Consider the following 19,075-nt stretch of genomic DNA (forward strand, 5'->3'; position numbering starts at 1 on the left):
TCCAAAATGGTAAATTTTTATAGTAATAAATGAAGTAGAAAAGTGGCAATCCAGCTCAAAGCAAATATCAATCAGACTACTGACAGACAAAAAACTAAATCATCAAATCAGTTTATCCAACTTAAAGAAAAAATATCAAAACCTACTTTACTATATAAAGATTGTAAATGGATAATATAAAATTGTGCGTTTTTTTAAATTTTTAGAAATAAAATGTTTAATCCAAATTCGTATTTAAACTTGTGTTATGTAGGCAACCAGTAATATTCCCCCGCTTCTACCCTGTCACCTTTTGACGTTTCTCACATAACCTAACCTCTGAAACCTTGTGACAAAGAGTAATCCTCGTAACAAACCCAAATAGTTCCATTTCTTTCCTCCTCATGTTATCACCCGCACCTCAACCCTAGCGCACGTCTGCACTCGTCACCATTCACGAATCTCGCCACTCCGGCCAAGAGCAAGATTCCTCGAAAGCAAGAATAAAATGGAAGAAACGGCCGTCGCGCCGCCTCCAGCCCCCCAGGACGCCGCCAACACCGCAGACATATCACAGGTAACCTCACCCCCTCTCCAATTAGCACGTTCGCTCCCACAAAAAGAGAAAGATATTAACAAAAAAGTAACAAACCAGGTCACAAGTTCAGAAATTAAGTAGAGCACAACCATTAAGTGCGAGCTGCGCTCAGTTTAAGTATGATTTTGCAGGAAAAAACACGGATCGACGCCGACGAGAACCAGAAGAGTCCGAACGACTCCGAGTACGACAGCGCTGGCAGCTACAGCGATGAGGAAAGGGACAAAGTGAGGCCCAGGAACTCGAGGGATCAGACGGAGTCGGAGAGCGAAGGCAGCGTGGGTTTGGAAAGAGAGTCCGGAGATGGGCAAGAGAGCGTCCCGGCGCGGAAAGTCGACGACGACGAAGACAAGAAGAACCCGCAGTATATCCCCAAAAGGGGCACCTTTTACGAGCACGACGACAGGACGATCGACGACGAGTAAGTTTTGACTAATTATGCACGTGGTTCCGGTGCTCGGTCTGAGACGGTTCACTTACTTGTGGTAATTGTGTGTGGTTATTAAGGCAACTGGGCGTGAATAGCAGACCGAGGTTGGTTTTTTGTTTTAGTGCAAATTTGAACACGGCAGAGCTAGAGAAGGACAAGGAACAGAAGAAGAAAGTCTGGCAAGATAAGAAGGAGAGGTGGAGTCATGATCGGTTTAATGATTCAGAGCAGGCCCCAAAATCTAGGTCTGAACTAGTAGCGATTTATGGATATGACATCAGGAATGAGGATGGACCTCCAAGAGCCAGAAGGCGTAGGAGATACGGGTAATTTCAGTAAAATGTTTAAGTTTGAAATCTTCAGAGACGTAGTAATTTTCCCGATTTAATTAAATTTAATTTTTCATCGTTTCAAGGTCAGTGGCTTGAATGCATTATCATTAAGTAGAAATTGGCGTGAAGGGAAAAAAAATGTTGCGAGTTCGACATGTGAAGAAAGTAGTGTTAGATAACCACATTTTAGACGTCAAATGTCACTGCGTCAGTTTTGCCCTTAGTCAGGTTTTGTAACAAAAGTCACTAGATCTGGGTAGCCATAATTTTCTGAAGTCGTTTAATTTCACCCAAGGTTCCCTAATTATGACTCGGTTTTAGGTTAGTGCAAACAGCGAGTTTGTTGACAGACCTGTTACAGGGGAAAGGGTAGCCACCAGTCGGTTGTGACGTAGAAAGTACCTCGTTAGGGTTTTTGGGATCTTGTTGTGAACTACCCAGACTGTGATTACGTCCTGCCTACAAAGGTTTTGCCAGTTTCGGCAAAATCGCTCTTGCAATGTTATGGGAAAAAGTAACTAGATTTAAAATTGACCGCGTAGGAGGTACTTTCTACGTCATCAACATGTCTCTTCAAGGTCATAATATACCCTAACCTAAAACTATAAAGAGACCTTGAATTTCACCCTAAAATCTTGTTTGACACTGAACAGTCAGCACTGCCAATCCACGAAAAGACACTAAGTTGCAATACATTAATTTCCGACCAATCACAACGAAGTACATCGGCGCTAAATTCAAACTGGCTCAAAGTCGAATATTATTGCTAATATTAATTCGCAACGATTTTTGAAGTTTTTAAGATTCTCAGTTTTTCGATTTTTATTTTAGAGTTCTTGCATTTTTTTATTTTTTGTTGTCGATTTTTCAGTTTCTCGATTTTTAATCCGTCAGATTTTTCAAGTTTCAGTGTTATAATTTTTAGATTTGACAGTTTCTCGTTTTTTCGACTTTTCCATTTTAAGATATTTTTATTTTTTGTTGGTGGTTCAATTTTTTTTATTATTCATTGTTTCGGTTTTTTTTCAATTTTCAGTTTACGATTTTTTAATTTACAATTTGTCGAATTTCTATTTCTAGAAAATTTTGTTTTCCGCATTTTTCTATTTCTGGATTTTTAATTAATCAGTTTTTCGATTTTACAGGTTTTTTTTTCCAATTTTTCAAATTTTCAGTTGTTTTTCAATCATCGAAGTTTTCCGTTTCTCAAGTTTTAAGATTGTCACCCTAAAAATGAAAAAATTGAAAATTAAAAAAATAGAAAAATCGAACAATTACAAAATTGAAAATCGTTTTTTCTATTTTTGATTTTCAATTTTGCAATTGTTCGATTTTTCTGTTTTTTAAATTTTCAGTTTTTTCACTTTTAAGGTTACAATTTTTCCTTTTCCAATTGTTGACCTCTTAATTATTCGATTTTGAGTTTCTTTATTTTTGCAGTTTTTCGATTTCTCAATTTTTAAATTGTTCGGTTTTTCAGTGTTTCTTTTTCGATTTTTCGATGTTACAATTTTCCGATTTTTTAATTTTTTAAAATTTCACTTTTACTAAGTTTGTCCTTTTGTTGAAAAATTACAAAACGAAAAATTGAGAAAATGAAAAATTAAAAATAAAGCATTTCCAAGTAAGTAATTCCAAGTTGTTTCGTTTCTTCGATTTTTTATTTTCTCAATTCGAAGTTTTTAAATTTTTGTGTTTTTTTTAAATTATTAATTTTTCGATTTTTCCGTGCTTCGATATCTCGATTTTTCAGTTTTTCGATTTTTATTTCGTCAGTTTTTTCAGGTTTCAATGTTAAAATTTTTAGATTTGACAGTTCCTCGTTTTTTCGATTTTTATTTTTTGATTTTTCAGTTGTTGATTTTTTCGTTATCCGATTTTTTAATTTCGTTATTTTTTCAACATTTCGGTATTTCAATTTTTTTATTCAATGTTTCGTCTTTTTTTTTCAATTTTTCAGTTTTCGATTTTTTAATTTTACACATTCGATGTTTATTTTGACATTTTTGGATTTTTCAATTTAAATTTTTTGTATTTTTCGATTTTTTAGTGTCTAGATATTTTAATTTTTCGGTTCTTCAATTTTTGAATTTTACAGTTTGGCGATTTTTCTATTTCTAGAAAATTTTGTTTTCCTTATTTTTCTATTTCTACAGTTTTTTTTTTTCAATTATTCAAATTTTCAGTTGTTTTTTCAATTATCGAAGTTTTCCGTTTCTCAAGTTTTAAGATTGTCACCTTAGAAATGAAAAAATTCAAAATTAAAAAAACAAAAAAATCGAACAATTGCAAAATTGAAAATCAAAAATAAAAAAAACGAAACTTGAAACACCCAGAAATACAATTTTTAAATTTCTAGGTGTTTCAAGTTTCGTTTTTTCTATTTTTGATTTTCAATTTTGCAATTGTTCGATTTTTCTGTTTTTTAAATTTCCAGTTTTTTCATTTTTAAGCTTACAATTTTTCCTTTTCCAATTGTTGACCTGTTAATTATTCGATTTTGAGTTTCTTTATTTTTGCAGTTTTTCGATTTCTCAATTTTTAAATGATTCGGTTTTTCAGTGTTTCTTTTTCGATTTTTCGATGTTTCAGTGTTACAATTTTCCGATTTTTTTGATTTTTTAAAATTTCACTTTCAATAAGTTTGTCCTTTTGTTGAAAAATTGAGAAAATAAAAAATTAAAAATGAAGTATTTCCAAGGATGTAATTTTTGTTTTTTCTTTTTTAATTGTTAATTTTTCGATTTTTCCGTGTTTCGATATCTCGATTTTTTAGTTTTTCGATTTTGATTATGATTTTTATTTTTCGGTACATTTTTTTTATTTTTCGATTTTTTAATTTGCAGATATTTTAATTTTTCGATTTTTCAATTTCTCAATTTTTAATTTATCACTTCTACAGTTTTCAAAGTTACAAATTTTCGATTTTACGTTTTTATTTATTTTTTTCAAATTTACAATTTTGTAATTGTATTTCATTTTTAAATTTCCCGATTTTTAATTTTTCCTTTTTTCAAATAATTTTTAGGATTTTTTTTCAAGTGTACATACAATTCTTGGCTTTTCAATTATCCGATTTTTCAGTTTCTGTATTTTTTCAAATTTTCGATTCCTCGGTTTTTAAATTTTCCGGTTTTTCAGTGTTTCGTCTTTTCGATGTTACAATTTTTTAATTTTTCCATGTTTCTTTTTTACAATTTCTTAATTTTTTGGTTTTCCGGGCTTCATTTTAAAACTTTTGGATTTTGAAATTAAGAATTTATGGATTTTTGGTTATTTAATTTATAGAAATTTTTGTTTTTCGTTTTTTCAATTTTTCACTTTTTCACTTTCTCGATTTTTAATTAATCAGGGTTTTCAGGTTTCAATATTACAATTTTTTGATTTTTCAGTTTTTAGGTCTCATTTTTTCGGTTTTTTCAAGTTTTTATATTTTCGATTCTTCAATTTCTCATTTTTTTTATTTTTCAATGCAATTCAAAATTTCGGTTTGAATAATTTGCCCTTTTGTTGAATTTTATATCGAAAAATTGCAGAATTGCTTTATTTTGTTGATTTTTAATTAATCAGGGTTTTCAGGTTTCTATATTACAATTTTTCGATATTTCAATTTTCATTTTTCAATTTTTGATTCTCATTTTTTCGTTTTTTTCAATTATTCTTTATTTTTTCAATTCTTCGACTTCTTAATTTTTAAATTTTTTGGTTTTTAAATTTTTCAAAATTTCGGTTTGAATAAATTTGTCCTTTTGTTGAACAATGCAAAAATGAAAAATCTAGAAAACAAAGAATTAAAAATTGAGAATTTGAAAAATTTTACAATTTGTCGATTTTTCTATTTCTAGAAAATTTTGTTTTCCGTATTTTTCTATTTCTGGATTTTTAATTAATCAATTTTTCGATTGTACAGTTTTTTTTTCAATTTTTCAAATTTTCAGTTTTTTCAATTATCGAAGTTTTCCGTTTCTCAAGTTTTAAGATTGTCACCTTAAAAATGAAAAAATTGAAAATTAAAAAACAGAAAAATCGAACAATTGCAAAATTGAAAATCAAAAATAGAAAAAACGAAACTTGAAACACCCAGAAATACAATTTTTAAATTTCTAGGTGTTTCAAGTTTCGTTTTTTCTATTTTTGATTTTCAATTTTGCAATTGTTCGATTTTTCTTTTTAAATTTTCAATTTTTTCATTTTAAAGCTTACAATTTTTCCTTTTCCAATTGTTGACCTCTTAATTATTCGATTTTGAGTTTCTTTATTTTTGCAGTTTTTCGATTTCTCAATTTTTAAATTATTAGGGTTTTCAATGTTTCTTTTTCGATTTTTCGATGTTTCAGTGTTACAATTTTACGATTTTTTGGTTTTTTAAAATTTCACTTTTAATAAGTTTGTCCTTTTGTTGAAAAATTACAAAACGAAAAATTGAGAAAATGAAAAATTAAAATTTAAATATTTCCAAGTACGTAATTCCAAGTTGTTTCGTTTCTTCGATTTTTTATTTTCTCAATTCGAAATTTTTAAATTTTTGTTTTTTTTAATCGTTAATTTTTCGATTTTTCTGTGTTTCGATTTTTTAGTTTTTCGATTTTCATTATGATTTTAATTTTTCGGTAAAATTTTTGTATTTTTCGATTTTTTAATTTGCAGATATTTTAATTTTTCGATTTTCCAAGTTACTTTTTAATTTTTCGATTTTCCATCTTTTTACATTTTTTCGTTTTTTCGATTTTTCAATTTCTCAATTTTTAAATTATCACTTTTACAGGTTACATATTTTCGAGTTTACATTTTTATTTATTTTTTTCAAATTTACAATTTTGTGATAGTATTTCATTTTTAAATTTCCCAATTTTTGATTTTTCACTTTTTTCAAATAATTTTTAGGGTTTTTTCAAGTGTACAATTCTTGGCTTTCAATAATCCGATTTTTCAGTTTCTGTATTTTTTCAAATCTTGGATTTTTCGGTTTTTAAATTTTCCGGTTTTTCAGTGTTTCGTCTTTTCGATGTTACAATTTTTAAATTTTTCCATGTTTCTTTTTTACAATTTCTTAATTTTTTGGTTTTCCGGTCTTCATTTTAAAACTTTTGGATTTTGAAATTAAGAATTTTTGGATTTGTGGTTATTTAATTTATAGAAATTTTTGTTTTTCGTTTTTTCAATTTTTCACTTTTTCACTTTCTCGATTTTTAATTAATCAGGGTTTTCAGGTTTCAATATTACAATTTTTGGATCTTTCAGTTTTTAAATCTCATTTTTTCGGTTTTTTCAAGTTTTCTTTATATTTTCAATTCTTCGATTTTTCATTTGTTTGATTTTTCAATTCAATCAAAATTTCGGTTTGAATAAATTTGTCCTTTTGTTGAATTTTATATCGAAAAATTGCAGAATTGTTCTTTTTGTCGATTTTTATTTGTTTTGTTTTTTAATGTTTCAGTGTTACAATTTTTCGATGTTTCAAAAGTTCAGTTTGAATAAAATTGTCCTTTGTTGAGCAATTAAAAAATTAAAAATCGAGAATTTGAAAAATTTTATATTGAAAAACTGCAGAATTGCTTTGTTTCATCGACTTTTCAATTTCTCGATTTTTAATTAATCAGGGTTTTCAGGTTTCTATATTTCAATTTTCATTTTTCAATTTTTGATTCGCATTTTTTCGTTTTTTTCAATTATCCTTTATTTTTTCAATTCTTCAACTTCTCAATTTTTAAATTTTTCAAAATTTCGGTTTGAATAAATTTGTCCTTTTGTTGAACAATGAAAAAATCAAAAATCTAGAAAATAAAGAATTAAAAATTGAGAATTTGAAAAATTTGACAATTTGTCGATTTTTCTATTTCTAGAAAATTTTGTTTTCCGTATTTTTCTATTTCTGGATTTTTAATTCATCAGTTTTTCGATTGTACAGTTTTTTTTTCAGTTTTTCAAATTTTCAGTTTTTTCAATTATCGAAGTTTTGCGTTTCTCAAGTTTTAAGATTGTCACCTTAAAAATGAAAAAATTGAAAATTAAAAAAAGAGAAAAATCGAACAATTGCAAAATTGAAAATCAAAAATAGAAAAAACGAAACTTGAAACACCCTGAAATACAATTTTTAAATTTCTAAGTGTTTCAAGTTTCGTTTTTTCTATTTTTGATATACAATTTTGCAATTGTTCGATTTTTTTGTTTTTTGAAGTTTCAATTTTTTTCATTTTAAGGTTACAATTTTTCCTTTTCCAATTGTTAACCTCTTAATTATTCGATTTTGAGTTTCTTTATTTTTGCAGTTTTTTGATTTCTCAGTTTTTAAATTATTCGGTTTTTCAAAGTTTGTTTTTCGATTTTTCGATGTTTCAGTGCTACAATTTTCCGATTTTTTGATTTTTTAAAATTTCACTTTTACTAAGTTTGTCCTTTTGTTGAAAAATTACAAAACGAAAAATTGAGATAATAAAAAATTAAAAATAAAGTACTTCCTAGTAGGTAATTCCAATTTTTAGTTTTTCGATTTTTATTATGAAATTTTTGCATCTTTCAATAAAATGTTTGTATTTTTCGATTTTTTGACTTGTAAATATTTTAATTTTTCGATTTTCTAATTTGCTTTTCCATTTTTCGTTTTTCGATGTGTTGAATTTTACAATTTTTCGTTTTTCGATCTGTTGAATTTTACAATTTTTCGTTGTATCGATTTTTCAATTCCTAGATTCTTAATTTATCGCTTTTTCAGGTTTCAATGTTACAAATTTTCGATTTTACAGTTTCTATCTTTTTCTCAGTTGTTCCATTTTTAGCTGTTTTTTCGCTACCCAATTTTCAGTTTGCCAATTTTTCCAATTTTTCGATATTTCAAGTTTGGCTTTTCAATAATTGATTTTCAATTTCTCCATTTTTAAATTTGCCGATTTTTAATTTTTCACTTTGAAAATTTTTATTTTTTTTTTTTATTGTTAATTTTTCGATTTTTCCATGTTTCGATATCTCGATTTTTTAGTTTTTCGATTTTCATTGATTTTTATTTTTCGGTAAAATTTTTGTATTTTTCGATTTTTTAATTTGTAGATATTTTAATTTTTCGATTTTCCATCTTTTTACATTTTTTCGTTTCTTCGATTTTTCAATTTCTCAAATTTTAATTTATCACTTCTACAGGTTTCAATGTTACAAATTTTCGATTTCACGTTTTTATTTATTTTTTTCAAATTGACAATTTTGTAATTGTATTTCATTTTTAAATTTCCCGAAATTTAATTTTTCACTTTTTTCAAATAATATTTACGGTTTTTTTTCAAGTGGACAAGTGTTCTTGGCTTTTCAATTATCCGATTTTTCAGTTTCTGTATTATTCAAATCTTTGGATTTTTGGTTATTTAATTTATAGAAATTTTTGTTTTTCGTTCTTTCAATTTTTCACTTTCTCGATCTTTAATTAATCAGGGTTTTCAAGTTCAATATTACAATTTTTCGATTTTTCAATTGTTTTCAATTATCCTATTGTTCAATTTTTCAGTTTTTAAGGCCCATTTTTTCGGTTTTTTCAAGTTTTCTTTATTTTTTAAATTCAAAATTTCGGTTTAAATAAATTTGTCCTTTTGTTGAATTCTACATCGAAAAATTGCAGAATTGTTTCTTTTTGTCGATTTGTCAGTTTCTCAAATTTTCCGGTGTTTCAAAAGTTCAGTTTGAATACAATTTTTTAATTAAGCAGGATTTTTAGGTTTCTATATTACAATTTTTCGATTTTTCAATTGTGTTTTCAATTATCCATTTGTTTCATTCCTCATTTTTTTCATTTTTAGATTTTTCAATTTTAAAATTTTTCCATATTTCAAGTTTCATTTTTCAATTTTTGATCCTCATTTTTTCGGTTTTTTTCAATTTTTCTTAATTTTTTCAATTCTTCGACTTCTCAATTTTTCTAATTTTTTGATTTTTCAATTTTATAATTTTTAAACGTGCGCAAATTAATGCTCATTATTTTTCATATTCTGTTTCTTTCTAGCCGCGGCCCCAACAAGTACACCCGCAACTGGGAAGACGAAGACGCCTACAGCAAACCCGCCCCCACCCGCATCAAGAAGATCCCCAAGAAGCCGACCAACCGCAGCGAAGAATTTCCCCCGCTCAACGACAGGAACCGAGACCGACCGAGAGAAGACGACAAGCCCGAACCGCCCGAGCCCGCCCCCGAGACCAACGGCAACCACCGCAACCCGCCACAGCCCGAGCACGCGCAGCCGCCCCCGCCGCCCCAGGAGTTCTACCGCAGCCAGCAGCAGCGCGTCGGCTCGGGCCGGGTCGTCAAACCCAAACGCGAAATCAAAGATTCGGACTACCGGGGCTTCACCACGAAGACGCGCCAGGTCCGGAACATGAAAACCGACCAGAAAGTCCTTCCGAAACAGAAAAAAGACGAGCCGATTCAGACGCAGAACTTCACGAATACCAACAAGAACAACAACGTCCAGGAGCTGGAGAAGGACTTGTCGAAGCTGAGCGTCCAGGAGGGCTCGGCGAAGGGCAAGCACGGCGGGCAGAGGCAGGGCAGCGTTCCGCCGAGGCTGCAGTCGGAGCAGAAGGGCTCGAAGAGGTATAGTTCCATACGTCAGCGGTCACTGCCTGAGTCAGCCACGCCGCCCTTCACGCAGCCGCAGCACACGAATTACTACTCAAATGGTACGACAAGTTTTTAGTTGGGTGTGAAATGGTACTAGAGGGGTTTTTTTATGGTTATTTTGCTTGCAGAATTCAACCAGAACCAAGTGATTCATCAGAACGCACAAATTCATCCGTCCACGACCCAGGTCCCGCAGATCGCGCCGCCGCCGCTGCCGCCCATCCCGCAGGTGCCGGTGACGGCCGCGCCCATCCTGCAGGCCCCGCCCCAGTTCGCGCCGCCCTTCGCCCAGGCCCCGCCCTTCCTGCAAGCGGCCCCTCCCCCGTTCATCCCCCCGCAGACGCCGCAGATCATCAACTACGTGCCGAGCCAGCCGCAGTTCCCGCAGGGCTACCAGGGCTACCAGCAGCAGTTCAATCAAGTGGTAAGTGGTCGCTCTTTGGTTACTGGATTTTGAGCGTTGTCGCAGTCGCAGCCGGAGCTGTACCAGCCCCAGGGCGGGATCACGTATTACTCGACCGACCAGCAGGTGTCGCAGCGCTCCGTCCCGCTCAAACGCCCCAAGGCGGCGATTCCTATCGTGGCTCCGCCCCCCATCGACCTCAAAGGTAAGATGAAGGAGGAGGACGTCTCGTTGTACGAGGGCGACGGCTCGGTGACCAGCGACTCCCAAACAGGTGACAGTAGCAGCGCTCAGGAATCAAATATACAGGTGCAACAATGATGTTTACAATTTTTTGTGTAATTCTTCCCAGACGGTATAGTTGGCTTTTTATAATCATAAGCTTACGGATAACAGATATCATGAGTATATTTATAAAGTTTTATTTAATCGTTAGGAACAATGGATTTTTACATATTAAATTATTTATTAAAGTAGATTAGGGACATTTTGTTATCGAAATTGGCATTTCTGAAATTTATCGTGGTTGGAGATTTGACTGTTGCAGTAATCATTCTTCTTTTGCAGGATTGTGGTAATACCTGGAATATACTTTCTCTTAATTTCACTCATTTTAAACGTTAAGCGGTTGCTTGGAGAGTTGTCGCGGGTTTTTCCAAATTTTTTTTCTTTTTGTGAAAATATAACGTATGCATTACGTGCAACATTTAGGAATAGAAAATTCTTATTTTAATGTTATTTGTTTAATAATCAAATATTTACTTTTCAATGTAAAGTTTTTGTAAAACTACATGTATTAAACATACAAGTGATACAACAAGTGTGGTTTCATTTCACTCTACGTAACATCGTCCACCTGTCATTTTCCAGTATTAGTATTATCAGAGAACGCATTTTTAATTCCCAATTTTCAAAAGGGCAATGACTTACGCCGTCACAATCTTATTCAACCGTTGAGCTTCACATCACGTACTTAAATAAGAGCGTTTAGTGACTCACCTTGTATAAATATTATTCGAGGTGAAACTGTCAACGCTCGACGCAGACTCACCACTCCACAAGTAAAATAAAGGACAATAAAAACAATCAAACAATAATCAAAAAACACAAACCTGTAATTCGCATATAAATAATTCTAAGTTTTTTCTTCCAATAGTTTGTAAAATGTACGTCAGATTATATAACAACGTTAATTAGGGAACCATTTTTGTTTTATTTAAAATTCCCCCCACAACATCGTCAATAAATATAGCACTAACAAAAACAGATGACCCCTCTGACCAGAAGTGGCGCAGTTCACCTGTCCCACAAAGCCAAAAACGAAAACTTTCGTCTGATTGGTTGCTGTCAACTCCACTGACAAAAAGTCAGTATTATTATGTTGGCAATACGCAATGTTGTCTAGGGGCAGCAGGTCATAATCCAGCGCCAAGGGTAAGTACGAAATTTCTTTGCTTGAAAAATTTCCCCGGACGCTAATTTTCGTGAACTCGGTGCTTGTGTCCAACCTCTTGCCGCAGCTGTCAACCGAGTCGGTCTCACACGATACCAAGCCGCATATCTGGACATGGAGTGACCGCCTGTCGTAAACAATGCGACCGTCGTACACCATCAGTCTGCAAAAGTGAGGTTATGTTAAGGATTCAAGTACCAAAAACGAGCGTAGATTAATTTGCGCACCCGTGCCGACCAATCACAACGAACATTATTGCTTTCAGCTGTGTGGTCTGAGCTCTCGTTTTTTCGATTTTTCCATTTTTTGATTTTTCGATTGTTGATTTTTTCGTTATCCGATTTTTTACTTTCGCTATTTTTTCAACATTTCGGTATTTCAATTTTTTTTATTCAATGTTTCATTTTTTTCAATTTTTCAGTTTTCGATTTTTTAATTTTACAGTTTTTCGATGTTTATTTTGACACTCTTCAACTTTTGAATTTTACAATTGTCGATTTTTCTATATGATTTTTAATTAATCAGTTTCTTTTTTCAATTTTTCAAATTTTCAGTTGTTTTTTCTATTACCGAAGTTTTCAGTTTCTCAAGATTTAAGATTACAGTTTTTAAATTCTTCTCAATTTTTAAATTGTTCGGTTTTTCAATGTTTCTTTTTCGATTTTTCAGTTTTTAATTTTTTGATTTTTTAATTTTTCAGGTTTACAATTTTCCGATTTTTTGATTTTTTAAAATTTCATTTTTAATAAGTTTGTCCTTTTGTTGAAAAATTAAAAAACGAAAAATTGAGAAAATATAAAATTAAAAATAAAGTACTTCCAAGTAGGTAAGTCCAAATTATTTTGTTTCTTCGATTTTTTGATTTCTCAATTCGAGATTGTTACATTTTTCGTTTTTTTAATTGATAATTTTTCGATTTTTCGATGTTTCGATTTCTCCATGTTTTAGTTTTTCGATTTTCATTATGAAATTGTTGGATCTTTCAGTAAAAATTTTGTATTTTTCGATTTTCTATCTGTTGAATTTTACAATTTTTCGTTTTTTCGATTTTTCAATTCTTAGATTTTTACTTTAACACTTTTTCAGGTTTCAATGTTACAAATTTTCGATTTTACAGTTTCTATCTTTTTCTCAGTTGTTCCATTTTTTAACTGTTTTTTCGCTACCCAATTTTCAGTTTGCCAATTTTTCCAATGTTTCGATATTTCAAGTTTGGTTTTTCAATATTTGATTTTCAATTTTTCCATTTTTAAATCTTATTAATATTAATTTAATTTTTCACTTTTTTCAATAATTATTAGGGTTTTTATTATTCAATTTTTGACTTTTCCATTTTTCGATTTTTTAGTTTCTGTATTTTTTCAATTCTTCGATTTCTCATCTTTTAAATTTTTCGGTTTTTCAATGTTTCTTTTCCAATTTTTCGATGTTGCAGTGTTACAATTTTCCGATTTTTTTGATTTTTTAAAATTTCACTTTCAATAAGTAATGAAAAATTAAATTTTATTATTATTATTATTATTGTAGTGAAAAATTAAAAATTAAGTATTCCCAAGTACGTAATGTCAAGTTGTTTCGTTTCTTCGATTTTTTATTTTCTCAGTTCGAAATTTTTATTTTTTGTTTTTTTTTAATAGTTAATTTTTCGATTCTTTCGTGTTTCGATATCTCGATTTTTTAGTTTTTCGATTTTCATTATGATTTTTATTTTTCGGTAAAATTTTTGTATTTTTCGATTTTTTAATTTGCAAATATTTTAATTTTTGGATTTTCCATCTTTTTACATTTTTTCGTTTTTTCGATTTTTCAATTTCTCAATTTTTAATTTATCACTTGTACAGGTTTCAATGTTACAAATTTTCGATTTTACGTTTTTATTTATTTTTTCAAATTTACAATTTTGTAATTGTATTTCATTTTTAAATTTCCCGATTTTTAATTTTTCACTTTTTTCAAATAATTTTTAGGGTTTTTTCGAGTGTACAATTCTTGGCTTTTCAATTATCCGATTTTTCAGTTTCTGTATTTTTTCAAATCTTCGATTTCTCGGTTTTTAAATTTTTCGGTTTTTCAGTGTTTCGTCTTTTCGATGTTACAATTTTTCCATGTTTCTTTTTTACAATTTCTTAATTTTTTAGTTTTCCGATCTTCATTTTAAAATTTTTGGATTTTGAAATTAAGAATTTTTGGATTTTTGGTTATTTAATTTATAGAAATTTTTGTTTTTTGTTTTTTCAATTATCCTATTGTCCAGTTTCTCAATTTTTTCATTTTTCGATTTTTCAAGTTTTCTTTATTTTTTCAATTCGATTTCTTATTTTTTCATTTTTAAATTCAATTCAAAATTTCGGTTTGAATAAATTTGCCCTTTTTTTCAACAATAAAAAAATGAAAAATCGAGAAAATAGAGAATACAAAATTGGAATTTGAAAAATTTTATATCGAAAAACTGCAAAATTGCTTCTTTTTGTAAATTTTTGAATTTCTCGATTTTTAATTATTTTGTTTTTTGATGTTTCAGTGTTACAATTTTCCGATTTGTTTGATTTTTTTTAATTTCACGTTCAATAAGTTTGTCCTTTTGTTGAAAAAGGATTTCCAAGAACGTAATTCCAAGTTGTTTCGTTTCTTCGATTTTGTATTTTCTCAATTCGAAATTTTTAAATTTTTGTTTTTTTCAATCGTTCATTTTTCGATTTTTCCGTGTTTCGATTTCTCAATTTTTTAGTTTCTCGATTTTCATTATGATTTTTATTTTTCGGTAAAATTTTTGTATTTTTCGATTTTTTTAATTTGCAGATATTTTAATTTTTCGATTTTCCAAGCTGCTTTTTCATTTTTCGATTTTCCATCTTTTTACATTTTTTCGATTTTTCAATTTCTCAATTTTTAATTCATCACTTTTACAGGTTTCAATGTTACAAATTTTCGATTTTACGTTTTATTTATTTTTTTCAAATTTACAATTTTGTAATTGTATTTGATTTTTAAATTTCCAGATTTTTAATTTTTCACTTTTTTCAAATAATTTTTAGGGTTTTTTTTCAAGTGTACAATTCTTGGCTTTTGAATTATCCAATTTTTCAGTTTCTGTATTTTTTTCAAATGTTCGATTTCTCGGTTTTTATATTTTTATGTTTTTCAGTGTTTCGTCTTTTCCATGTTACAATTTTTCGATTTTTCCATGTTTCTTTTTTACAATTTCTTAATTTTTTTGTTTTCCGATCTTCATTTTAAAATTTTTGGATTTTGAAATTAAGAATTTTTGGATTTTCGAGTTATTTAATTTATAAAAATTTTTGTTTTTCGTTTTTCCAATTTTCTCGATTTTTAATTAATCAGGGTTTTCAGGTTTCTATATTACAATTTTTCGATTTTTCAATTGTTTTTTCAATTATCCACTTGTTTAATTTATCATTTTTTCATTTTTCGATTTTTCAATTTTAAAATTTTTCGATATTTCAAGTTTCATTTTTCAATTTTTGATTCTCATGTTTTCGGTTTTTTGAATTTTTATTTATTTTTTCAATTCTTCGACTTCTCAATTTTTATATTTTTCGTTTTTTGAATTTATAATTTTTCGATTTTTCCGTGTTTCCATTTCTCCATTTTTTAGTTTTTCGATTTTCATTATGAAATTGTTCAGTAAATTTTTTTTATTTTTCGATTTTTTAATTTGTAAATATTTTCTAATTTGCTTTTTAATTTTTCCTTTTTCTATCTGTTGAATTTTACAATTTTTCTTTTTTCGATTTGTTAATTCCTAGATTTTTAATTTCTCGCTTTTTCAGCTTTCAATGTTACAAATTTTCGATTTTACAGTTTCTATATTTTTCTCAGTTGTTCCACTTTTTAATTGTTTTTTCGCTACCCAATTTTCAGTTTGCCAATTCTCCAATTTTTCAATTTTTTTTACAAATTTACAATTTTGTAATTGTTTTTTAAATTTGTCGATTTTTAATTTTTCACTTTTTTAAACAATTGTTAGTGTTTTTATTATTCAATTTTTGACTTTTCGATTTTTCAGTTTCTGTATTTTTTCAATTCTTCGATTTCTCAATTTTTAAATTTTTCGTTTTCCGGTTTTCATTTTAAAATTTTTGAATTTTGAAATTTTTTTTTTGTATTTTTGATTGTTTAATTTTAGAAGTTTTTGTTTTTCGTTTTTTCAATTTTTTACTTTCTCGATTTTTAATTAATCAGGGTTTTCAGGTTTCAATATTACAATTTTTCGATTTTTCAATTGATTTTTCAATTATCCCATTGTTCAATTTCTCAATTTTTCATTTTTCAGATTTTAAGTCTCATTTTTTCGGTTTGAATAAATTTTTCCTTTTGTTGAGCAATTGAAAAATGACAAATCGAGAAAATGAAAAATTAAAAATCGAGAATTTGAAAAATTTTATATCGAAAAATTGCAAAATTGCTTCGTTTTATCGATTTTTCGATTTCTCGATTTTTAATTAATCAGGCTTTTCAGGTTTCTGTATTACAATTTTTCGATTTTTCAATTGTTTTTTCAATTATCCACTTGTTTAATTTGTCATTTTTTCATTTTTCAATTTTTCAATTTTAAAATTTTTCAATATCAAGTTTCATTTTTGAATTTTTGAATCTTATTTTTTCGGGTTTTTCAATTTTTCTTTATTTTTTCAATTCTTCGACTTCGCAATTTTTAATTTTTTTGATTTTTCAATTTTATAATTTTTAGACGTTTCAATGTTGCAATTTTCTGATTTTTAAATTTTTCAAAATTTCGGTTTGAATAAATTGGTCCTTTTGTTGGAAAATGAAAAAATGAAAAATCGAGAATTTGAAAAATATATCTAAAAATTGCAGAATTGCTTCGTTTTGTCGATTTTTCAATTTCTCGATTTTTAATTAATCATAGTTTTCAGGTTTCATTATTACAATTTTTCGATTTTTCAATTATCCAATTTAATTTCTTAATTTTTTCATTTTTCGATTTTTCAATTTTTCGATATTTCAAGTTTCATTTTCCAATTTTTGATTCTCATTTTTTCGGTTTTTTCAATTTACCTTTATTTTTTCAATTCTTCGACTTTTCAATTTTTTAATTTTTTGAATTTTCAATTTTACAATTTTTTGACATTTCAATGTTACAATTTTCCGATTTTTAAATTTTTCAAAATTTCGGTTTGAATAAATTTGTCCTTTTGTTGAACAATTAAAAAATGAAAAATCGAGAATTTAAAAAATATTATATGGAAAAATTGCAGAATTGCTGCGTTTTGTCGATTTTTCAATTTCTCGATTTTTAATTGTTGCATTTTTTAATGTTTCGGTGTTACAGTTATTCGATTTTGCAAAATTTTACTTTGATTAAAATTGGAAATCAAAATCTTGAAAACTTTAAAATTGAAAAATTGCAAAATTTTTTCGTTTTTCCAACTTTTCGGTGTTTCAATTTTTTAGTTTCTCGATTTTCATTTTGAAATTTTTGGATTTTTTTTTTACTCAGAAATAAAAAAACACGAAATTGAAAAATTAAAAACCTAAAAGTTCAAAACTCAAAAAGTTGTAAAATGCGAGAACTAACAAAGCAAAAAATGAAATAACTGAAAAATCGAAAACCACACAATGAATAATATTTGAATTTGGCGCCAGTTTGAATGTTTTGTTGTGATTGGTCGGCACGCGTGCGGAAATTAATGCATGCTCCAAAAACGTAACTATATACTTGTGCAGTGACGAAGTGGTACTTTCAGTAGCGATGTGGAAAGTGCAACAAAAATCCCCATCGCAAATTTTTTCGGTGGTACTTTTGTTAGCGAAATTGACACCTCGAGCGCTGTAAATAGACGGGTGGAAGTCTGTCTGTAGAACGTAGTTAACACTCGACATAGCGTAGTGTGAAATGCGCTTTAGGTCCTAGAAACGCAAATTACAGGGTAAGATTCAAGAAATAGAGTTAGAGAGGTTACAGTGACGCACGCATTGGTCTGAATGTTTGGTACTTCTCGTACAATCAGGCGATTTGTGGCTGAGTCCGTGTAGAAAGCCTCTGCTACGCCTCCATCGCGTAGGTAAATTCCAGTGCCACTAAAACTCTTCCACGGCTGGTTAAAACCGGCCACCAACATCGTGACGTCATTGGAAAGGGCGTAACCGCGCTGGATGCTTAACGCTAGTAACAAAGTTAGTCAAATTGGATACTTATATGTGTTTCTATATTTACAAAAGTAGAAGGGTATGGTAGAGGCCCAAGCAGTGGGACAAACCACGTCTTGTACACCCTTGGACGGATATTTGAAAAGAACATCATGTGAAGCCAAAATGGCAAAACTGACGTTAAAGTCAGTACCAAAAAAATTGTTTTGGTTGCGCTGCCCTGGTGTGAGTTCTGCTTCATTAAAAAGATTTATTTTTCTGTAACTATAATATATATAAAATCTCTTGTCACGTACTGAAATTAAAATATACCGAGCCACGATAGTACCAGATCTGTCGAAAACCACAGTCGTACTATAGTACTCGGGGATGTCGCAGCAGAACTTGTGTGCTCGTTCCAGTAAATTAACCACCATGTATATCTGGTGTTCAGCAGCTATACCTTTGAGGTAAATTATCACGTCAGAAAACTCGTACACTTCCACTGCATACATTTTCGTGTTGTTGACCAAACCAGTGAGACCGTACTCCGGGAAGACGATAATGTCAGCACTCTAAAACCGTTGACTTAGCTAAAATAGGCACCTGTGGGTTTATACTTGTTGTTTGGCTTTGGAAGCGTAGTTTTTGTATTCGTGCAAGTTCCACAAAATTGTGTTTCTAGGGGTGTCTGCGACGATGGGGTGGTACTCGAGAACGGCAGCTTTATATGCCTCGACGACACTTTTACTGTGAGGTAGTAAAACAATCACTAGCACGCCGGCCAAAAAGTACATTTTAACGGACGGGAGGAAGTTATTATTCTTGCAAAAACACAAAACTGAATAAACATGTTTTTTTAAAAACGTGTGTATTGTTTGTGAGTAATCTCACTCTGGGGATGTTTTGTGTGTATTAATTAAGAGGGTATGGTTGCTTGACACGCACTCTGAAATTTGCTCTTTACACGAATATCTGAAAACTATTGGCTACTTTGGGTGGATATGAAAATTGGGTTTGAATTTCCATCCTACCGACTGCGCCAAAATTTTGACATTTTCGAAACTCAACTAAATTCATTTTCTTGTTGCGAAATGCGAATTTTTGAAAATTTCAAAAATTTCGAAATTTCAACGGTCGATTCTGGAAAAACGGTTGCATGTATCAAAA

General features: G+C 29.7%; 2 protein-coding genes across 2 annotated transcripts; one reads left to right on the forward strand and one right to left on the reverse strand.

The window, feature by feature from the left end:
• Positions 1-291: 291 nt before the first annotated feature.
• On the forward strand, positions 292-11,542 carry LOC135124185 (protein CASC3). The gene is made up of 7 exons (XM_064049077.1): positions 292-556; positions 709-998; positions 1,130-1,333; positions 9,324-9,997; positions 10,067-10,362; positions 10,408-10,650; positions 10,909-11,542. The coding sequence occupies exons 1-7, from the start codon at positions 488-490 to the stop codon at positions 10,963-10,965; spliced, it is 1,833 nt and encodes a 610-aa protein (XP_063905147.1). The 5' UTR covers positions 292-487; the 3' UTR covers positions 10,966-11,542.
• Positions 11,543-11,557: 15 nt separating this feature from the next.
• On the reverse strand, positions 11,558-18,702 carry LOC135124666 (vanin-like protein 1). Its single transcript, XM_064049900.1, has 6 exons — positions 18,526-18,702; positions 18,239-18,480; positions 17,994-18,190; positions 17,740-17,942; positions 17,496-17,686; positions 11,558-11,957 (listed from the first exon to the last, which is right to left on the reverse strand). Exons 1-6 carry the CDS (start codon positions 18,700-18,702, stop codon positions 11,558-11,560), a joined length of 1,410 nt encoding a protein of 469 aa, XP_063905970.1.
• Positions 18,703-19,075: the final 373 nt, after the last annotated feature.

This window comes from Zophobas morio, unplaced genomic scaffold, assembly GCF_036711695.1.
Source record: "Zophobas morio isolate AGI-343-1 ecotype UQ-CSIRO unplaced genomic scaffold, CSIRO_AGI_Zmor_V1 ptg000007l, whole genome shotgun sequence".
NCBI classification, from domain to species: Eukaryota; Metazoa; Arthropoda; class Insecta; order Coleoptera; family Tenebrionidae; genus Zophobas; species Zophobas morio.